This window comes from Phocoena phocoena, chromosome 8 (genome assembly GCF_963924675.1).
Source record: "Phocoena phocoena chromosome 8, mPhoPho1.1, whole genome shotgun sequence".
Taxonomy (NCBI): Eukaryota; Metazoa; Chordata; class Mammalia; order Artiodactyla; family Phocoenidae; genus Phocoena; species Phocoena phocoena.
The window spans coordinates 102226757-102241096 of record NC_089226.1 but is presented as its reverse complement, the minus strand read 5'-3'; the positions used below and the strand labels follow the sequence as shown (position 1 = coordinate 102241096).

Here is a 14340-nt window from a genome sequence, read left to right as displayed (position 1 = left end):
TTCTTTTAGTGGCTTTTTCTTTAGCGGCATCTTTTACAATCGTTGACATCTTAGATTTGCTGCAAGATGGGGCAATATTGCAAACACAGGCTTATCATGAGCCAGTCCTGGTTACCAATACTTTACACTTACTAACTTATTTGCATAGGACTAGGTTATGAAATAAGGACTATGGGTTATCTCCAATTTATAGAGAAGGAAACCGAGACTCAGAGAGGTTAAGAACTTGCCCCAAATCACACAGCTCTGAAGTGGTAGCCTGACCAGGCAACGGGAAGCTGTGCAGGGTTGTTAGCAGAAGAGCATATCCAGTTGTTTAAGCCTCCCTAGAAGCATCTGGAAATGCAGATAATCCTCTCAGAGGGTTGTTACGAGGATTCCACAAGCTGGTGCCCGGCTGAAGCATTCATTACATGGTCCCTAGTGTGGTCCCAAATTTCAGACACCAGACACCAGCTTATTAGCTTTAGTATTAATAATATCAAGGGTCCATCCAGATTGGACTCTGCAAATCTTACGCCTATTTCCATCCCCCCCCCACCTTGGGATTCCAGCCCAGGAAGTACTCCGGAGAACCCGCTCTGGGTTAGCGAAGAGTGGTGACAGGGCCTCACTTCCCAGCAGCCAAGGGCCCCTGCCTTGCTCCGTGGCTTCCGAGTCACACCCTTCCTCCAGCCTCCTCGGAGGCCTGGGCCGTGTCGCCCCACTGTTCTTGCTGATTGCTCTCACATTCGTCACTCCAGACATGCCCGGCTGCACCTCAGTCTCTCAATCTGGTTCTATGACTTGGTTCAGCTGAGTCAGGCAGAGGGAGGCTCGGGGAGGGGTGGGGGGAGGAGGCTGGGGAGGGGCTCCCTCATCAGCTGACACCAAGATGTTGGGATTTCGAGGCTCAATTAACTATTCAGGGATGTTCCTCAGGGGCTGGCAGTGGTTCCTATCCCTAGGCTAGATTTTTTCCTTTAAAAAATTGTTCAGGAGCTTCCCTGGTGGTGCAGTGGTTGAGAGTCCGCCTGCCGATGCAGGGGACACGGGTTCGTGCCCCGGTCCGGGAAGATCCCACATGCCGCGGAGTGGCTGGGCCCGTGAGCCATGGCCGCTGAGCCTGCGCGTCCGGAACCTGTGCTCCGCAACGGCAGAGGCCACAACAGGGAGAGGCCCGTGTACTGCAAAAAAAAAAAAAAAAGAAAAAAGAAAAAAATGTCAAGAGTGCCTAAGGATATAGAGAAAAAATCAAGTCTCCCCTTCTTCACTCCCAACCCCAGTCCCCAATGCCATGCCCCGTTAGCATTTTCTGTGTCCTTCCTGAGCTGCAGCTGCCCAAGTCTGTCTGTCACAAGTGGTTGCAAACACACACACACCCACACACACACGTTACGTGTGCACCTCCATGCTTTGAGATCTGTTTCACAATCTGCTTCATTTCTGTTCAGAACCGTTGGCCTTGGCCTTTTGAATGGCTACATTGTATTCTACGGTGCGCTATCCCATCATCACTTTGTCTCTTATTGACAAAGGTTTTAAACATTTGCATCTTTTGCTATTCCTACAGTGCCATAATGACCGCTCATCTCAGAGATCTTTTTCTGGAAGTTTTTAAGGTGGGGGGGGTGGCGCCCACTGCTGCCAACATGTGAATTCAGGAGGCAGGCAAGAAGCAGAGAAAGACAGACAGACAAATGGACAACGTCGTCAACTGCCTGCAGCCTCCTACCTCAGGGCTCAGCTTCCCCAGCTGCACAGGGTGGGAGCAGGAAGGACTCCCACTTCCCCTCTGGTTTTGAATTCTCTGGGTAGCCCTAGTCTGACCCCAAAGACCCGGGGCAGGAGGGCTCGAGGGCTCTGGGGCTCCGGGAAGCAGAGTCCAGGGAGGCCAGGGCAGGTGGTGGCTTGGTTCAACCAGAGCCCAGGACCAACCAGGACTGAGTCAGAGAGCGACTTTTTCTCCCTGCCTGCGGCAGGCCCCACCTGACACCCCAGCGGCTTGGCTGGGGCCCAGCTCCCTAACCAGATGGTTCAGGGCCCCAGGCTCAAGAACTAAAACCCTAAAACAGCCTCCAGGGGCTTCTGGGCACCTGACCCTCTGGCGCTGGGTCTGAAGGACTCCCTACTCCCCACCCAAGTGTCTGAGAAGGGGTGTTTTTCCTACTTACTATTTGGGGGTGGAAATAACCAGAGTTGGACAAGAGCAGAAATGCTCAGCCCAGCAACCCAAGCAAGCTGCCCAGGCGGGAGGAGGCGGTGGGAAACCAGAGCCAGGGAGGGTAGGGCCCAGGGCCATCTGCCGAGTGCCGGGCCAGGTGCCCAGGGCCTCAGGGTGCAGCCTGCAAGGCCCGGGCCCAGCTCTGAAGAGAGCCCGGTGTGGCCCAGCCGCCACTACCTGACACTGGGCCAGCTCTCCCTTCCTGCTCTCCCCAGGACTCCCCGACGCTCCCGGGGGCCCTGCCTCGCCCCGAGCCTCTCACCGAGCCTGGCACCCCGGCACCAATCCTTCTCCTGGTGGCCTCCACCCAGTGCCCAAGGAGTTGTTCGGAAACACTGACTGACTCATGACCCTTCTGTGCTTAAAACCCTCCAGTGGAAGGACTTCCCTGGCGGTCCAGTGGTGGGACTTCCCTGGTGGTCCAGTGGTTAAGACTCCGCACCTCCGATGCAGGCGGCGCGGGTTAGAGCCCTGGTTGGGGAGCTAAGATCCCACATGCCTCGCGGTGTGGCCAAAAACAAAAAACCCTCCAGTGGCTTCCCCCTATACTATGAATCAAGTTCCAGCCTCTCACCATGACCTCCCAGGCCCCGCAGAACGGCCCAGGCTCGCCACCTGACCCTTGCCCCACACACACACACCTCCGAGCCTCACACCCGCTCCAGCTTCCTCAGTCTCTCTTCTGCCCTCAGCACCTCGACATTTGCTGTTCCCCAGCCTGGAACACCCTCTCCAACCCACACACGTGCACAACCCGCCTCCCCCATCTAGCTCCGTCTCCCCCTACTGGTGTGCCTAATGGCCTCTTTCTCAGAAAAGATTTTCCCTTTTTTTTTTTTAAATAAACCTGTAGATTACTTACAGTTTTGTTTTGTTTTTAATTTTATTTATTTATTTTTGGCTGTGTTGGGTCTTCGTCGCGGTGCGCGGGCTTCTCATTGCGGTGGCTTCTCTTGTTGCGGAGCACGGGCTTTAGACGCGTGGGCTTCAGTACTTGCAGCATGCAGGCTCTGTAGATGTGGCTCGCGGGCTCTAGAGCGCAGGCTCAGTAGTTGTGGCGCACAGGCTTAACTGCTCGGCAGCATGTGGGATCTTCCCAGACCAGGGATCGAACCCGTGTCCGTTGCATGGCAGGTGGATTCTTAACCACTGTGCCACCAGGGAAGTCCGAGATTTTCCCTTTCTAAAGGAGACCCCAGTCCTTCTCCCCTCTTAGTCTTAAGCCACTCTGCATCTTCCCTCGTTCGCTTCATCTGCTCCCCACTAGAGTGGAAGCTCTGTGAGGGCAGGGATGCCGTGGGGTCGTCCACGGCTGCGGTCTGGGCCAAGGAAACCATGAGAGTGACACCGACACCATGTGCTGACCATTTGCCCATGCCAGCTCTGTCCTTCACATATGTTAATCACTCAATCCCCTCTACAGCCATAAAATACAGGTACTATTATTACCATCTCCCTTTTATGATGAAGAAAACACAAAGAGGCTGTCACTTGCTTCAGGCCACACAGCCAGGAAGTGCTGGAGCCACGATACAGTGGCAGCTGAATTCATGGTTTTGAACAGATGAATTCCTACTTCAGGGAATTCCCTGGTGGTCCAGTGGTTAGGACTCTGCACTCGCATTGCCAAGAGCCCGGGTTTGATCCCTGGTTAGGAAACTAAAATTCCACAAGCCACGTGGTACAGCAAAAAAAAAAAAAAAAAAAGAATTCCTATTGCAGAGATGAGGAAAGTGAGGCTCAGAGGGGTATGAGGGTAAATAAGACAACTGAGGGTAAACCTAAGTCCTCGCTCTGAGAGCTGCATCTCCTCCCACGGTCCCCACTGCCTTTTTGCTGCCTGCTGGGAGGGTAAGGCTGGAGCCCAGAGCCCAGTTAGCAAGCATGGGGAGACCCAGTGCCAAGCCCTGAGGTTGCTAGCCTCCCTCATAATTAAAGACACACACATCAAAGACAGCTCTGAGGTACCATTAAAAATCCATTAAGCAGGGCTTCCCTGGTGGCGCGGTGGTTGAGAGTCCGCCTGCCAGTGCAGGGGACACGGGTTCGTGCCCTGGTCCGGGAAGATCCCACATGCCGCGGAGCGGCTGGGCCCGTGAGCCATGGCCGCTGAGCCTGCGCGTCCGGAGCCTGTGCTCCGCAATGGGAGAGGCCACAACAGTGAGAGGCCCGTGTACCGCAAAAAAAAAAAATCCATTAAGCGAGCAAAAAGTAAATCCAGAAGGTAAAACTCGGGTTGGCTCACTGCGGAGAGGGGGGAGAGGAGCACATGCACGTATCCCTGATGGCCCTTAAAACGGCCTCAGGGTTTTCAGACACCAGTAAAACCTCCAGCGCCCTTTGACCCAACCACTCTCAGCATTGGGGAACACGCCCTGAGGAGGAAGCCCAAGAGGAAACAAAATCAGAAATGTGTCTGAAGCTGCCCGTAGCCAAATCGTGGACAAACCCAGATGTCCACCAGGAGAAGCCAATCGTGCCATGGCTTGTGGACAAAATCCTCTCTCTGCCCTCACCTGGGCTGCTCAGTCCATTCTCTCATCTGCCTCACCTTTAGCGTTTACACAGGCTGTTCCCGCCACCTGGAGCACACTTTCCACCTCTGCTCGCCTGGCTATCACCTATTCATTTCTCAGCCGCAGCCAGAAGTCCTTTTCTCCCTTCCTTTCCCCCATGGGAGGGTGGGGTAGTGGGCAGGGTCCTTCTTCTGTGATACCCCAAATGACCAACCTGTGCTTCCTCTTCACATCTTCACCACACTGATTGTAAGCACTCATGCGGCGTCTGGCGCCCCCACTAGCCTGGGAGCTCATGGAGGTGGGACCAGAGCTGCGCTGGCGCTGCCCTGGCTGGGAGACCCGTGGAGCCCGCAGGGCCCGTGCCCAGCGTATTCACTGCTGTGTCCCAGAGCCCCGCACAGTGCCTGGCGCAGAGATGACTTTCAGCAAACAGCCGCCGGATGCAAGATACTGACGTGACTGTGGGAAGCGGAGCCCCCGGAAGTCCGAATGAGTCTTCACAAGCACACAGGACACGCACACACGCATCGCAGTGCCGGGCGAGACAAGCAACAGCCTCCTCTTGGCAGAAGTCACTGAGATTAAAAATCCACCTGAGGGACGCCCCTGGCGGTCCAGCCGTTAAGACTGCGCGCTTCCACTGCAGGGGGCCCAGGTTGCATCCCTGGTCGGGGAACTAAGATCCCGCCCGCCCCTTGGTGCAGTCCAAAAAAAAAAAAAAAATCCGTCTTAGTAGTGGTGATGGCTGTACAACGTGGTGAATAGACTAAAAACCAGTGACTCGGGCTTCCCCGGTGGCGCAGCGGTTGAGAGTCCGCCTGCCGATGCAGGGGACGCGGGTTCGTGCCCCGGTCCGGGAAGATCCCACATGCCGCGGAGCGGCCGGGCCCGTGAGCCATGACCGCTGAGCCTGCGCGTCCGGAGCCTGTGCTCCGCAACGGGAGAGGCCACAACAGTGAGAGGCCCGCGTACTGGAAAAAAAAAAAAAAAAACACTGACTTGTTCACTCTTATTTACTTATTTAAATTTATTTATTTTTTTTATTTTTTTTTTTACTGTGTTGAGTCTTCGTTGCTGTGCGGGGGCTTCCTCTCGTTGCGGAGAGCGGGGGCTACTTTTCATTGCCTTCAGTAGTTGTGGCTCGCAGCCTCTAGAGCGCAGGCTCAGTAGTTGTGGCACACGGGCTTAACTGCTCCACGGCATGTGGGAGCTTCCCGGACCAGGGCGCGAACCCTGCGTGTCTCCTGCATTAGCAGGCGGATTCTTAACCACTGCACCACCAGGGAAGTGCCAGCAAGTCTAGTTCTAATTAAGAACCACTATAGTCAAGTTTATGCTGGAACAATGGGAACCAATATTCAAGAAGCTGGAGAGAAGATAGCTTTCTGTCTCCCTCTCTGCACTTTTTACTCCTTCCCAAAACACATGTTGAATATTTCCCACATTCCCTACCCTGAGCAGGGCACCTTACCTATGTTAAGAAAAAAATATGATTCCCAGCTCAAGCAGGCAGAGTTGGTGCAAATATTAATAACATAACAGATTGATATGCATGTTTATTAGCACCAAAAATCTGTGCCTTCACACAGATGCTACCCAAACTTCTCTAGAAGTTATACAAACACATATATGTACACACACACACACACACACACACACACTTTCTCCGCTGTCACTCCTCTATGCCTATGCAGCCAAACCCAAAGCAAGACCAGCAGGGTGTGTTCTCCTGGGGCCAGTAGCCTCCAGGGCTCCCAATCATGGTGCCTGCATGGCTGCAGCCCAAGCCTAGTCTAGGCCAGAAATGCTGGGACCCCTTCCAGCCCCCTCTTGCTCTCAGAAGCCCAGGTTTGATTCTCTAGGAGATGACAAAGATTCCCCTGGAGATGCCTTCCCAGCTCCTTCTGGTGAGGCTTTGGGTGCCGGACAACATAAGGAGATCCTGGGAGCCTAGAGACATTGGACGGTAAGAGAATCACTAGCCCCATTATACTGATGTGGAAACTGAGGCCCAGAGGGGCACAGAACGGGAATCATCAAGGACAGCCCTGGGATTTGGCCTCTCTCCTAACTCCTAGCTCTTTCCCTACCAACATGAAGGCTGCATGGTGGAGAGCGGGGGTTCTTTTTCTTTTTTATTCCAGCCGTGTATTGGGCACTTACTGAGTGCCCTGTGCCAAATGCTTTACATAAACTGTCTCATGCATTCCCCACAATGACCCTATGAGGTGAGTTGGATTATTCTCACTCTAAAGATGAGGGAAGTGGGGTCAAGGAAAACCAAATAGCCTGCCCAAGGTCCCCAGCTCCTTAGTAGCAGGCTGGGACTCACAGTCTGGTGGTCTGAGCCCGAAGCCTGACAACCCCCCTCTGCTATGATGCGTCCCAGGTCGGGGACGGGGCTCACCTGGAATTCTGGTAGGACTTTAGGAGTTCCTTGAAACTTTTAAAGAGCATGTAGGTGTCCATGTGTGTGCACACGTATTCAAACATGCATTTTCTAAGGAAAGGGGCATTGCTCTTAGCAATACTTGAAAAGAATTTCTGACCCAGAAAAGGCTCAGAATCGCTGACACTGAGCAAAATCCTTGACCTTCTAGGTAGAAGTTGCTGTGGCCTTGGGCAGGTCAGGACATGCCGGGGAGTTTTACTTGCAGATGTGTCGGGTGAATGTTTGAGGGTTGGTTGATTGATTCTAATGTTGGCCTTTAGGCCACCAACAGCCCAGGCAGGTCACGTACAGTGCTCTGTCATGTGTAGCCCCAGGCCTCCAGAACCTGCTGGTCTAGGCCACCGTGGCCTGGCCTGCCCTTATCTATAGGCCTGAAATCTGACCTGTCCGCCCTGGAGGTGGAGATCTGCCAGATGCTCTTACCATGAGACGGTTGATCTTGGCCACTCCAGCACCTGGAGCAGCTCGCAGGACACCCACCACACCAAAGCTGAGCCACACGGCCAGCATCCAGGGCCACTGAGGCCAAAGGCCCACCTCCACCCACACCGAACTCCCATCATGCTGTCCGAAGGGGCCACTCCGGCCCTGGAAGCCCCCTCATCCTGCCCTAAAGGCCCAGCCAGTGGCAACAGGACCCTGGAGGGGACACTTCCTCTCAGAGGCCTCACTGGACTTCAGCCAGCCCAGACGTGAGGCCAGGAGTGCAGGAACAGAGGCAGCTGAGCGGTATGCATGGAGACCGGGCTTGTCCTGAGAGTGGGGAGCTGCCAGAGTGGCACAAGGCCTGCTGGGAAGAGGAATAAGGGTGCCAGCCCACAGGGGGCCCGCCTGACCTGCCATCTACACCGGCAGACACCCGGCTTTGAGAGCCCGGCTGCTGACTCTCATGCTCCCTCTACCTGGGGCTCCCAGGGGTTCCAAACCACTCACTGGTGTGCGCACAGGTGACCACGGAGGAAACTACGTACGCCTCAGTTTCCTCATTTGTATGACGCGAAGATTGAGAGATGGTGTCCGGGAAAGAAAGGGCCTTCCCGCCGTCCAGTCCAGGACAGCACTGTGACCCAGGGCTTGGCAGGGGCAGGTTACAAGGGCTTGGGAAGCTGGAGGGGTGGTCAGCCCCCCGCCCCACCCCAGCCCAGGACCCCTGAGGGGTGACAGACTGTGGGAGAGAACCGAAGGGACAAAGGTCAGTGGGCCGGCCATCTCAGGCAGGCTGAGCACCTGGGACCCCTGCAGGGAGGCTGGCCCCCTGCTGAGGGCCCACCCACATGGACACCACCCCTTAGACCTCCAGCCGAGTGGTCCCCTGGACTCACCCTTCCCTCCAACACCCACAGGTCCCCCCGTCCCAGCACCCATCTCCTGGACATCACTCGGTCATCAGTCCTGCCCCGCACTGGCCTCTCCCCTGCTCGCCCTGCTCCAGCTCTACATCCACACGGGAGCCCAGGTAGGAATCTGACCTGTCGCTGCCCTGCAGGCATCCTTCACTGGCCGGAGGGGCCCGCAGGGTGAAAGGTCAGCAGCCTACAGGGCTGCCCTCCCGGCATCCTCTCATTCAGCTGCCCCAGCGCCGCAGCATCTTGGGGCTGTTCCACTCTCCATACCTACGGTCACATTGCTCCCTCCATCTGGAGCACTGGTCCCACTGCCTCAAGGGCTGTGTCCTGCAACAGGCCTTTCCTCGACCTTCTCTGAGACCTCTCAGCCTGCCCTAGGCAGCTCTGCACCGGCCCTGAGCCTCCACAGATGGCCGGGCAGGGCAGGGAGGGCCCCTCAGAGCCTGGTGCTGACAGGGCACATGGCAGGTCGGTGCCACACGTGAGTAAAGTTTCCAGGGGCCAAGTCCAAACTCCTCTGAAGTGGCTGGGTGAGCCAGGCCTACCTACCTAACCTCTCTGTGCCATCACAGGGCAGTAAGAGCTCACATCCCACAGGGTCGTGGCGAGGATTTGTAGTTTAACTCGAGTACCTGCCTCCCGTAGGCTGTGAGCTCCTCAACACGGCAGGTGTCTAATAATCAGTCTGCTGCCAGACACAGGGCTTCCCAGGGACAAGAGGCAGAGGCCCAAGGGGGCAGGGCCTGCAGACAGCCATGGACCTCAGCCCCAAGCCCCGCTGGCCTCCCTGACCCCCAGCCCCTCACAGTACACCCACTGCTGGGCAGGTCTCATGAGCATCTCCTCCCCTCTACAGCTCACCTAGACTCTGCTCCCAGGAAGCCCCCAGACTGAACCGGCACTGCCTCCACTGATGGAGCTCCTTCTGCCCATCAGATGGTCCCACGTGGCCAGGGGCCCTTCTTGGGACGTGGGTGCTCCCAGAAGGGGTTCAGCAGAATCTGAAAGGATGGTGGGGCTGAGGTTTGGCCCAGGTGTCGGGGGGGGGGGGGCCTTGGGACAAAGTTTCTACCCTGAGGTCTACAGTCAAAATGAGATCATCCATCACCCAGGTATCAGATGCAAAAGGTCACGGGGCCCTAGGCAAGCCCAGGTCTGCCCAGGGCCTTCCCAGGTGAGCTCCCCCTGCACGACTGCTCCTTCCCTCACTCTTCAGACCACTGGCCCTTTCTCAGCTTGCAGATGGAGGCTTCATAACACCTCGTTCAAGGGACTTTCTCTGACTACCTCCTAAGTTAAATCAGGGTCCCCTACTAGTCCCCCCTTTCAGCACCTGCCCACTACCCTCACAGCTTGACTGTCAATGAGGCCTGGCCCTGAGAAAAGCAGGAATTCAAAATCAAGGAGACAGACATGAACCAGAAGTGTTTATTACAGAAATCTGGCCGAAGTTCCAACTGAGTAGCCCCAGCTGAGGCTAGGCTGGGGCCCTCTGCCCAGGGCTGGGCAGGTGAAATAGGCAAGAACAGAAGGAGTACACCTGGGACCAAGGCCTCAGAGCTGTGAGATGATGCTGGGGGCCAGACTGCAGGTGAGGCCCGTGCCATCTGGCTCCACGTTCAGGGACTTCACGATGCCATCCTCTATCACCATGGAGAACCTGCCAGAAAGAAGGGCCGGGCCAGCTGCAACAGCCTGGGCCTGGAGGCTGGGAATGGAGACAGGCGGGGTAGCAGGGGAACCGCACAGGAAACCCTCCTGCTTTTACCTCTTCAGCCGTCGATTCCCAAAGAGGGACACCAGTGAATCATCTAGTAACAAATCTGTCTCCTGAAAGGAGAAGCAAAGGAAAGGTCAGGAACTCCCAGACCTGGCTGGTCCCCACACTGGCCATGTCCCTCCAAGTCCCTGCTTCCAAGATGGAGGCTGGGGGACCGGGTGCACTCACCTTTCCAAAGGCCCCAGTGGGGTCGGCCAGGAGCCGAACCTAAGGAGAAAGTAAGGTCACAAGAAAAATCTCCTGCTTGGCCCCTGATACCCCGCAGGACCCACACCTCACCTTGCCTTCTGTGTTGTGCGCTCGTCCCCACTCTTCAGTCACAAAGACATCATTAACGCTCAGACATGCCACCACCTCGATCCCCTTGGCCTTCAGGGTGCCAGCCTGCTCCACGTACCCTGGCAGGTGGGTCTGGGGAGGGGAAACAAAGAATCAGAAGATGGACAATTGCCTCTGCTCCTCAGCCTACCCTTCATCTCTAGGCCCTCCTCACTTCCCTACTTCAACAGCTTTGATCAGACAATGAGAACTGTGTAAGCCCCAGTTCCTTTTTGCCTTGGCCACTAGGAAGCTCGGATCCAAACTTAAGTGTTCCTTGGTCAAGACCATGAACTTTCCATGGGCAGGACTATGTCTCATTTACCCAAGTCCCAAGTCCCTTCCACTGTGCCTGTCACCCAGCAGGATCAATGAGAGGTGTTGGATTTCATTGCATCACCTTTTCGCCTACATTCCTGGTACCTGTTCACAGCCTCAACTTATTTTTTTAAAAACCCAATAACGTTTTTTTAACTGCCACATCATCTACATCCTCTTGGTACAAGCTACCCCAGGACTATGTAAAGGACTAATGAACAATACAAACATGTACACAAGATCCCAACTGCTGAGCCCCAGAAGGGCAGCCCTCACCTTGGAACAGCCAGGGGTAAAGGCCCCAGGGACTCCAAAGAGCACCCCCTTCTTGCCCTTGAACAGCTCTGCCAGGTTCACCTTGTTCCCAGGCTTCCCTTCGAATACCACCACCGATGGGATGGCATCTCCCACCTAGAGGGAATGACACCAAGGTAAGGAGTGTGGGGGGTGGTGTGCAGGAGGCACCCGGATGGTGGTGCCTCCTTGGCCCTTTGTGCGGATGGTGGATGGCGCACAAAGGGCCAAGTAGCCCTGCCTGGTCCGGTGGAGCCAGGGTTGACACCCAGCGGGAAAGTCCAACCCTGTCAGAGCTTCCAGAGGTCCCTTCCCAGCAACCACCTGGTTACCCCACATGCTCCAGGTTTCAAGGTGGCCCTATTCCTCTTAAGGGCCAGTTGGTGACAACAGAAAAGGGGAGAGGCCTCTCCAGGTGTCGCAAGAGGTTGAGTAAACAACCTGAGTTACAGGAAAGGACTGGGGTAGATGGGCAGGAGGAGGTGGGGAGGAGGCCCTGACAACACGGAGGGAGGGGATCCCGGCCACGGCTGAGTGTCCCACCCTCAAGAAGAGAAAAAGGGAAGGCAGCAGAAGGTGGGAAAGTTGGGGAGTGGGGTGCAGATTCCTACATCCAGAGAGTAGAGAATAAAAGAAGGAATCTCTTGAAGGGGGAGGGATCAGTCTACCTGGGAGTGTGTGAGGGCTTCATGGGGCCAGAAAAGGTAGAGAAAAGGGGTGAGGGGAGTGCCTCTGAGAAACCCAGCAGGTGGTTGTAGGATGAAGCAGAAGGAGGGGGGAGATCTCAGAAGACTGTGGGGCAAAGGGGAGTCCCAAGGAGCTGGGGATGGTTCCAGAAGATGAGAAGGGTGAAAAACTCAGAAGCGTGGGAATTAGCCACGAGAGGAGTGCAATGGGTGCGGGAAGGTATGGAGGAGGGCACATATGGGGATTGAAAAGGGTAAAGGAGATGGTTCCGTAAGGTGGGAAGCCATGGTACTCAATCTCCTGAAAATGGTGAAGACTCAACACTGGTGTCCCAAGGTGGATGCGGAAGGGAGACGAGGGGAAGGCTCAAAAGCCTTGACTGTCCCAGGAGATGGGGCACGAGGCCCCTAAAACTGGCAACAACGTTGCAGCCACAGGGTCTTGATGAAGGGATGGGGGGTACAGACGGCGGAAGGAGCCTCTAGGGCAGCGGGGAGGGGTCCGGAGGGTAAGAAACAGGTTGACTCTCCCCCAGACAAGCGGGACGAAGGGGCTTGGGGAAATAGGCGGGGGGCGGGGGGGCCGCGAAGAGGTCAGGCCTGGCTGGGCCAACGGTCACCTTGATCGGGGCCATGGCTACAGCAGCGCTTCTGAAATCTCGGACCCCGCCAAGCGTCCACTCTAGGCCTCCTTTCACGCACCCTCCGGGTCCCGCTGCTGCCACTGCCGCACACTCAGCGACGGCCGGCCGGGAGACCGCCGAGCCCACTCTACTGCCCAGGATGCGCAGCCACGCCAGCGGCATGCCGGGTCTCGAAACCACAATTGCCCCGCCCCTGCCTCACGGCTAAGGTAGAAGGCTGGGCGGGACAAAGGTGCTACCACGCAATCCTGCGAAAGGCGGAGCAAAAGGCGGGGCGTAGGTCGCCCCGGCCCCCTGCGCGGCGCCTCCACTGCGCAGGCGCGGGCGCCGCGCGCAAGGCGGAGTCTTCGACACGGCTCGGCTCATCTGCATTAGGGACTGGATCACTTGCGCACTTGCAAATGGGCGGGGCTTTCGGCTGCCGCGCAGCTTATTTGCATGCAAGCATAGGGTGCTGCTGTTTTGATTGGCATAATTTACGGACTGGGGCAGTATTTCCGTTCCTTAACCGAAGCGAGGGGCGAGGAACGATGGTGTCAGGCGCCTGTGTAGGAGTAAAGCATATTTATTTTGCCTTCCACGAAGGCCCCTGCATTGCAGCTGTTTTACATATTTGCGTTGTACACGACTTGTAGCAATTTGAGGTTTGTCTCAGCCGAAACCACTGGGCCTGCGCCGTAGCAATCTCCTGCCAAAACGCTTCCGGGAGCAGCGTTTGATCCCATCCGACCTCCGCTCCGGCTAGCACGGGAAGTTCTAGCAAGTTCGCCGGTTCCGCTCCTCCCAGCTGTCCAATAGGATAGAGCGGAGCAGCCCCGGAAATGACACCAGGGGAATCCGCCCTCCTTCCGGTTCCGTCTTTGCGAGAGCGCGTTTCGTCGAGATGAAGCTGCTCACCCACAACCTGCTGAGTTCGCATGTGCGGGGGGTGGGGCCCCGTGGCTTCCCCCTGCGCCTCCAGGTACCGGCCGGGGGAGATCTCGGGCCCCTCTCCTGGGGGCAGGGGTAGGAGAACCAAGGTCTGGTCCCTGCCTAACTAAATCTCTCCACCGCGCAGGCCACCGAGGTCCGCATCAGCCCTGTGGAGTTCAACCCCGACTTCGTAGCTCGTATGATACCCAAAGTGGAGTGGGCGGCGCTTCTGGAGGCTGCGGACACCGTGAGGACCCTCGTTTTCTCCCTTGCACACCTTGGTGGTGGTGGTGGGGGGGGTGGTCTCACCGCAGTCCTTTACACCAGGCCAGGGAGCCTGGCCTCAGGGCGAGTGACGGGGATACCCAGAGATGATTTGGGCCTGTTGCCCACAGTTGCATCTGGTCGAGGTGCCCAAAGAGCCGATACAGGGATATGAGCATGACGAGAGATTTCTGAGAAAGATGCACCACGTTCTGCTGGAGGTGAGAACCAGCCCATTACTTGCTTCCTGGCCATACACCCACACCTGGAGGCTGTCAGTGCTCAGCTCTCTTCCCCTCTTCCTGCAGGTGGATGTGTTGGAGGGCACCCTGCAATGCCCGGAGTCGGGACGTCTGTTCCCCATCAGCCGTGGGATCCCCAACATGCTGCTGAGCGATGAGGAAACTGAGACTTAAAAGCGTGCCAGGCCCGTTTTTCATTTTGTGAGCGTGTGTATCTTTGTTTACGTATATCCTGTTTGCTACTTCTATCCTGTGTATCCCCAACCCTTGGTCCAGTGACACACCAAACACACGGTGTTCTTGAGCTCGGTATTATATTTTTTTTCTCATTAAAGGTTCAAAACCAAAAGCGGTTTCTCTTT

General features: G+C 56.3%; 2 protein-coding genes across 3 annotated transcripts; one reads left to right on the top strand and one right to left on the bottom strand.

Moving 5' to 3' along the window:
• Nucleotides 1-9926: 9926 nt before the first annotated feature.
• Nucleotides 9927-12785, bottom strand: PRDX5 (peroxiredoxin 5). Its single transcript, XM_065881961.1, has 6 exons — nucleotides 12537-12785; nucleotides 11213-11347; nucleotides 10580-10711; nucleotides 10469-10507; nucleotides 10289-10350; nucleotides 9927-10180 (listed from the first exon to the last, which is right to left on the bottom strand). Exons 1-6 carry the CDS (start codon nucleotides 12720-12722, stop codon nucleotides 10075-10077), a joined length of 660 nt encoding a protein of 219 aa, XP_065738033.1. The 5' UTR covers nucleotides 12723-12785; the 3' UTR covers nucleotides 9927-10074.
• Nucleotides 12786-13074: 289 nt separating this feature from the next.
• Nucleotides 13075-14327, top strand: TRMT112 (tRNA methyltransferase activator subunit 11-2). Of its 2 annotated transcripts, none has more exons than XM_065882984.1 (4): nucleotides 13075-13521; nucleotides 13618-13719; nucleotides 13868-13957; nucleotides 14045-14327. In XM_065882984.1, exons 1-4 carry the CDS (start codon nucleotides 13444-13446, stop codon nucleotides 14150-14152), a joined length of 378 nt encoding a protein of 125 aa, XP_065739056.1. In that variant the 5' UTR covers nucleotides 13075-13443; the 3' UTR covers nucleotides 14153-14327. The 2 variants fall into 2 exon arrangements, with proteins under 2 accessions (XP_065739056.1, XP_065739057.1); XM_065882985.1 differs by having other exon boundaries at nucleotides 13444-13521; nucleotides 13883-13957; nucleotides 14045-14152.
• Nucleotides 14328-14340: the final 13 nt, after the last annotated feature.

What these genes read in the sequence shown, in the direction of transcription:
- PRDX5 (XM_065881961.1), bottom strand. Translation starts at nt 12,722, where the DNA reads ATGCCGCTGGCGTGGCTGCGCATCCTGGGCAGTAGAGTGGGCTCGGCG. An exon ending in TTACCCCTGGCTGTTCCAAG is followed by an intron (nt 10,712 to 11,212) that starts GTGAGGGCTGCC and finishes TCCCCTCCCCAG; the next exon opens with ACCCACCTGCCAGGGTACGT. An exon ending in CCACTGGGGCCTTTGGAAAG is followed by an intron (nt 10,351 to 10,468) that starts GTGAGTGCACCC and finishes TTCTCCTTTCAG; the next exon opens with GAGACAGATTTGTTACTAGA.
- TRMT112 (XM_065882984.1), top strand. Translation starts at nt 13,444, where the DNA reads ATGAAGCTGCTCACCCACAACCTGCTGAGTTCGCATGTGCGGGGGGTG. An exon ending in GCTTCCCCCTGCGCCTCCAG is followed by an intron (nt 13,522 to 13,617) that starts GTACCGGCCGGG and finishes TCCACCGCGCAG; the next exon opens with GCCACCGAGGTCCGCATCAG. An exon ending in TGCACCACGTTCTGCTGGAG is followed by an intron (nt 13,958 to 14,044) that starts GTGAGAACCAGC and finishes CTCTTCCTGCAG; the next exon opens with GTGGATGTGTTGGAGGGCAC.